General features: G+C 38.2%; 1 protein-coding gene across 1 annotated transcript in view; it reads left to right on the forward strand.

The window, feature by feature from the left end:
* KIAA0586 (KIAA0586 ortholog) overlaps positions 1–7,129 on the forward strand; it is a gene marked incomplete at its 3' end in the record, with an annotated part of 43,675 nt that overhangs the window by 34,123 nt on the left and 2,423 nt on the right. Inside the window, exons 26-28 of the mRNA XM_010074780.1 lie at positions 403–537; positions 1,378–1,558; positions 4,666–4,799. Of these exons, the coding sequence (XP_010073082.1) occupies positions 403–537; positions 1,378–1,558; positions 4,666–4,799 (450 nt within the window). The remainder of the gene's footprint in view (positions 1–402; positions 538–1,377; positions 1,559–4,665; positions 4,800–7,129) is intronic.

Below are 7,129 nucleotides of genomic sequence, written 5' to 3' on the forward strand. Positions count from 1 at the left end.
TAGTCCTTCATCCTCAAACGAGGCTGTGTGGTTGAGGAAGCTAAGTCCTTGCTGGTGAGAGCAGCTCTGCAGCCACATCATGGCTGAAAACCAGTGTGTGTGAGGATTTAACTGTTCCCTGAACTTTGAAGGCCTAGAGGACCTTATTCTTCTCTAAGTAACGCAGTCTTATGTATCACATAAAGACTGTGCATGTCTGTGGGTAAAGGGAGAAAACAGCACATCAGTTTGCTTATTCTGAAATGTCTAGATTTTTGTGACACTAGTTCTCAATCTGGAAACTGTAACAACTTGCTTTATAAAAGAAAAAAATTAAATATGAACTAAAGTAAGAACGATTCAAGTTTCTACCAAAAATAGTTTTGGCTTATGTATTATGTGCATTTTGTTTCTTTATTTTAGGATTATGATCCTCCCAGTGAAGGACAAGTGGTGAGAAGACTGGATAAAGGCTATCACAGGGATCCTGTCCTGACTCTTTTAGACAAATTAAATCAAGCACCTGTTGCTGCACAAGAAGGAGCGTACCATTTGGAGGTAACCTACAGTCCTTTTCCTTTCGATACAGTAATTTTGGAGTGATACTTTCTTACTCAAAAGCAGATAAAGTATTTCAAGCTTATCCTTCCTGTTGGCTACAGAGCAGGTTCATACACTTGATTCCCTGCTAGAAGTGATCCCGCTTCTGTTGGCTGTGTTCTTGTGTAAAACTTTTTAAAAACTCGTAAGGTTAAGCGTTGCTATAAAAAAGTTAGCTGTACATAGTGTCACACATGAAATTCAAGGTGTGTATGTGGCTGTACCAGTTCTGTCCTGTCGTTTTGAACACCAGGGAAGTTTTCTGTCACGTCAGCAATGTAGGTGGTTATGTTTAGCAGTACAAGTTCACTGCATTTAACAGCCATATGAGTATTTTAGAGAGGTTTGAAGAATAACCAAGCAAATGTTTGTGTGCCCTTTTGCACATGCTGTTGATACTGATCTTGGAACAAAACCTCAAAATATTCATATCTAGTTGGTAGAAGAAACAGGCTAACAGAAAAATATAACTGCATCACAACGGACAAAAGTAGTAGACAATGTGCTAAAAATATAATTTAGGTTCTGGTCATGTTGGGATACTACTAACAAAATAAGTGATGCTGTTTGGCTCTAAGTGATTCTTTTCTGTCCAGTACTGGTAAATGTAGATCTTACTTTCCAGCCCAGTTAGATGATATCCCCTCAGTCTGAGTTTTCTTTATTCAATGCTAATAGTATAGACTTAAGTTTATATATGCTTTAAGGGTTAATGTAATTAGATGACAATGCCTGGTTTTGGAAGAAATGCATTGGGGTTTTTTATACCTGCTGTTCTGATGTTGCTGTTCTACGTAGGATTCTGATGGTAGTTCTGGGCAGCTCAGTGAAGGTCAAAGACCAAGGCTGACCAGAGCAGCGGAGAGAATCCTAATGGGACATTCAGTTTATATGGACCACCCAACTGCTCGGATTTCTGAAAACAGACCACACCAGGGGTTCCGTTCCCTATCGCCAGGGCAGCTTGCCCAAACTGGAGGTACAGTTGCTATTTCTTCTCTGTCATATTTATGTGGGTTCTGAGGATTTTCTGTAACAGTATCTGAAATAATTTCAAAGAATATGTTCAAAATCCAAAATCAAAAATTTACAGGCAATTACTGCAATGAAATTATTAGCGTGCCTATTCTGAGAACTGGATTTAATTCAAGCCTTGTCTTTACTCTTCTTTGTCCGTAATATTGTACAATTTGAACAAAAATCATGGCAAGTAACCCACTTACCTATATAAAAGTTGACTTATAAAGGATGTATTTTATTCTTTTAAGTCAATTTCAGTTCTCAAAAGCAGGTAGCTTGATCATTCTTGAAGTCAGTTTCCATAGGAGACAGGTATTAACACTGTCAGTTCAAGCTACTTCTCTTTGTCCCCTTGCACTGCACTTCTCATTGTTTTTATCACTGCATCAAGGTGATACTGTGATGTCTCATAATCAGTAATATATTGTAGTTTCATATGTTCCTGTAACAAAATGGAAATTCTTTTTCCCCACCTAGGTAGCAGAGGCACACACATAATGGCTTGTACGAAGTAGCGCAGGGATAAGTTGTTGTGATAAAGAAAGGAAATAAATTTATTTATTTTCAGTTGAAACTACTGCTGTAACCAATGGCCCATCCTTTCTCTCCCTTATTTTTTATCCCACTTTCTCTATTGTTATCTGAAAATGTATTTCTATACTTGCTTTATTAAACTGCTGCAAGCATGTAGGAACTCTTTGTTTTGTTGACTGTGGTTTTAAATATGATTAAACTAAACCAAAATAATTATTAAGCTGTTACAACACAAATGTGGTTGCACTGATTCATCAAAAGTTGTGTAAACTAAAGTGATTAAACAGCTGGTTTTCTGTCCTTTTAATTTTCACATCTGTAAATTTGACAGAAGCATATCTCATATTATCCACCCTTGACCAGTAGGAAGTGGATTGAAACTGAATGTGTTCAACATGTGACAAAAATAATCTCAGACAGATAAAAGCGTTTGCTTAGTTTTGAACTGATTTACATTTGAACCAGTTACACAGAGGGTAGGCTTTTTAAGCTAGTCGTTACCTAATGTTTTGGACCAGCTACACCACTGCCAGCCTTGAGAATACATTCTAGTACATTATATATTATCAAATTTTTATTTGAAAGTGGTTTGTTGGATGTTGTTTGGAGATTGGTTGCATTAGGCTCCCTGGTGTAAGACATTTTTCCAAGTCACTTGTGTAACACTGTTGTTAGAGGACAGTCAGCTTTAAGAAGACTGGGACGTAGGAATAAATTCGTGATCTAGATCAATCTGCGGTAAGTCTCTAACAGTGCTCAGGACTATATAGAGAGGTAGAAGATCCACGTTAGTGGGAGAACCTGTCTACTAGGGATATTTCCATCTTATCCAGAATGTCCATAGCTGTATCTGGCATAACATGTTTGTATCTCCTCTACATCTATTTTTAAAATTTATTTAATTTAATTTAGCATGCCCTTTGTCTATCCTGCAAATATATAACACTTTTCAAAACCAGCTCCTGCGTGTGATGATAATCAAGAAGCAGTGTGTTTCTCTAGTATTTTTTAATGCTCATCTCTCTAAATCTTGTAGTATTGTTTCTGTTGTAGTATTTTTCTTTTAGAGGAGGCAAGTGTCCTGGACTAACTGCCATAGTGAAATGCCCTGTGCTTTTACATAATCTGTGATAATCCCAGACTGAATTCTGTTGCATTCTGGTGATTTTTAACGTAGCTTCCCTCCCTCCCCACCTCTGAATACACAGCACCGTGTTCATTGGCATTATCAGGGAAACAACATTGTATAAAAGCTAGGATTTGCTTTCAAGACAAGTGTGTTTTCATATCAGGGAGGAACACAAAATCTTGTTTCCAAGTCCTTTTGATAGCGAAGTCAACACTGAATAGGAAACAATCTGTTCTTGGAGGCAGGTGGAAGGGAAGAAGGAATGATCTGTGATTGTTTCCACTTTTCTTCTAAATCTTTTGTTATGTGTCCACTGGGTATGTGAGATTGTATGTCCTTCAGTCTATTGCAAGTCAGGACAAAGTGCTGTTTCCTGAGAGCCCCGACAATTACAATGCAGCTCCAGAATTTTATTTCAGAATTATTTTTAGGGATAAAATTAAATAATTATTACAACAATGGGTGTAAAAGTTCATATATTTCAGGGTGTATATCTCTGTACATATAACCTGCCATGAATACACAGTTTTTCTTTCAGAATCAGTTACTCACATATATATCTGTAAGAATTTTGGGGATTGTGTGTCTGTGGGTATCTTCAGTTTTGTGACCAGTTTTTATTTGTATTGTGAAAACATGATGGCTGTTTGTAGGATGGAGAAGGTATTGCTTATGTAGGTATATAACAGCATCTTGATGATCAGTCTTTCACTTTTAAAGAGTTTTTAAAGTGCTTAAAGTCATGGATATAAAAACCAACGCGCAAATGAAATGTGGCACATGTTGTCTTAAAGTGAACAAGAATTACAGTTAATTAAGGAATAATTATAGTTAATTAGGCTTAAAATTCATTCTTTGGCTCTGTATGATAGCAGAAGGCTAAACTTAGTTCCTGAGCTGTCAGTACATTTTTCCTAAAGATACTTTACACACTTGCAGGCTGCAAAAGCATGATAAATGCTGAATTATATAGGAAATTATCCTTTTTAAAAAGACTATATACAGGTTTCTTTTCATTCACGCAACAGTGAAACACTTTCATGAAGAAGCTTTTCCAATCTCTTTCCAATACGTGCGATAAAGCTCATTAAGCATATAATGGTATGATGAACTATACAGCTCTGAAGCTATCATAAATGCTTGCCACGTTAGAAATCTACGGATGATAAAACTGATTTACTTTTTTCAATTTTCATAGACATGTATTTCTTATTTCTTTTTTCCCCACGAGAACAAATTACGGGATATACAATGAGCCATGTAAGGAGGAAATAATTCTCTTTAACATTGCACGTCCCATTGTTGAATCTTGAAAAACTGCACATCCTGCTACACGAGTTGACTGGGAGATTATTGCTCCAGCTCATCAAGAACTACTTTTTCTCTTTATTTTTCTCTCCCAGCAGAAATTCTTGGAGATGCAGATACAAGTTGTGGTCCAATGCTTATGGCCGAACTGGAACCGCAACCAAATCCTGTTCTGCAAGCAGCCCAACCAAGCTGCAGAGTGACGTCTCTCTCAGACGATCTGTCCCAGGTAAACTCAAAGGATCTTTTCTGTGACTCAGAAAGTGCAAACTGAAACCTAGGAAAGTAATTTTTTCTGTTTCACTGCGGTGACTGACATCACAGAAGTGGTGCGTTTAAAGTGATGCATTCAGCTGAGAAACTGAACTCAAAAGTACACGTATGTAATAACTGATTGATTTTACTGTGACAGAATCCTTACATATTGCTTTCTGTTAGGCTTAGACTTTCTCTTTTACCTTTCCTGCACGTCCTCACAGCTTCCCTGGTCTCACAGGATCTAATCCTAATCAGTTCAAATAGGGCATTCCGATGTTTTAGGGGCACAGTGCTTCAAATACAGAAGAATAACATGATGGATGTACGGAAGCAGTGATAGAGGTTTGGCCTCACCAATTGTAACCCACTGATGCAGGGCCTGATGCAATTGTAACCCATTTCCGGAGCTTCAGTTGTCCTCACAAGCACAGGGTTGGAAAGGTGACAGTGATGATGTACCTCAGCATACTGGAAGGCAGAGGAAGATCCTATTGATGTCTGCTTGAAAGCTACAGAGTTACTGTTGCTACCTTATTAGTATGTGCTGTTACCTAGAGATGATGGTTTACTCGCTAACTAAAGATAAATTCAAATAACGAGTGGCAAAAGCTAAAAATGAGGTGGCAGATTGCTCTTTAATATGTTCGGCTTCACAGTGTGTTTGAAAGGAATAATATACTCACCATGGTTGCTATGTTCATGGATGCATTCTGTCCTTCCCTGATGTTCTATATTAAAAATACCTAAAGTATCTTATATTGACCTGTCTTTGGTTTTGTGTTTTTGAGCCTTAATGTTTATTGTGTCAATGGTGTCTGAGCAGTTCTTAAATATGACATCTGAAGTGATGTGCTGCATCTTCAAAGAGGATTTTAAATGTTATACCTCTTTCACTTTGAGATCACTGGAACATATCATTTCTTGGAATGATTGTTCACAGGCAAGTCTGGATTCTATAGGGGTGAAGATCGTATCCTTGTTGTTGTTTCACTAGGCCAAAAGTAAAGGGGACAGAGAGGATAAAACATATTTCCTTCTTTTAGCACCATTAGCTGTGATAAAGAACCCAGTGATACCAGCATTCCATGCTCTGGAGAATTTGCTGATGGGGATTGATTTAGGATTGGTTTCTGTTTGCCTGGGTACAGGCAAATGATAATGTACCATGTGTATGATTACCCATGTACATAGTCTTACCTATGCAAGAAATGTAAGGTGTTCTGCCATAGCGCCTTTATAGAAAATATACAGAGAGTTATATATTGTGTTATCTTTAGAGACTTCTTCTTGCATCTGAACCCTTAGTGTGGGGGTTTTTTTGCCTCCTGGCATATAAAACTCACCCTCCCTTTAAAACAAACAAAGAAACCCCTGAATTTTTTTGTGTGTGGTTTTACTTGTTCTGGTTCCCCTCCCCCCCTCCCAGAAAATGATCTCTCCCTGTACATGTGTGTTCCTGATGTAAGACTCCAAATCTCTGTTTCTCATGGGCTAATTTTTTTGCTTTTGTATGATGTGACCATGCCTATAAGCGATAACCACTGTAAAAGTCTATTGTAAGATTCTCTACTAGATCTGCACAGCCTTCTCTGAAAAAAATATCCTTGTACAAGATGATTTGAAAGCTTGTTTTGACAGCATCTGCCTACCATGTAACAATGATGAACCTTTCCCCTTGTTTCAGTTTGGGATGGAATCTGTATTCAGCTCTGTGGCTGGTTCTACTTTGTCATCTGCCTGTAGGAAGCAGATTTTCTGGTAGCATAATATCAGCTAAGAGAGCAAGAGATGCTCAGGCTTTCAGAATGATTCATTCTATGTAATGTTTAAGGTGATAATCACTTCGAACATCTTAAAAGATTTCCTCCTAGTTAGTCACTGACTCTCACATCAAGTTGTTTTACATCTTGTTTTATCTCTAGGCAGTGTTTTGCCTTCCTTGAAATGAATCTGTATTTGCTACATAAAAAGCAAGACATCTGATCTATTTAGGAGCAAAACTAGGCTTTTCGTGGTGTTTGCTGAGAGGCTGGAGAAAATATACGGTACCAGATGGTGTCCAGCCGGGCCTTGGGTTTGGTAGAGCTTAGTTCTGATTTAACTGGGAACAATCCTCCTGGGTGTTAGGACTTGTTCTGGCAAAGCTTGGATGGTTTCTGTATCTGTCTGAACAGGATCCTCATTTCAGAGAGGTTGTGGGCAGTGGCATGGAGCTGCCATGTACGTCCCGCTTCTTTGCTCTCTGGCACGGGTGTGGGGATCAGATTCTGACCAACAGAAAGGGCATTGTCTTTTCGTGTA

Source organism: Pterocles gutturalis, unplaced genomic scaffold (assembly GCF_000699245.1).
Source record: "Pterocles gutturalis isolate BGI_N339 unplaced genomic scaffold, ASM69924v1 scaffold41372, whole genome shotgun sequence".
NCBI lineage: Eukaryota > Metazoa > Chordata > Aves > Pterocliformes > Pteroclidae > Pterocles > Pterocles gutturalis.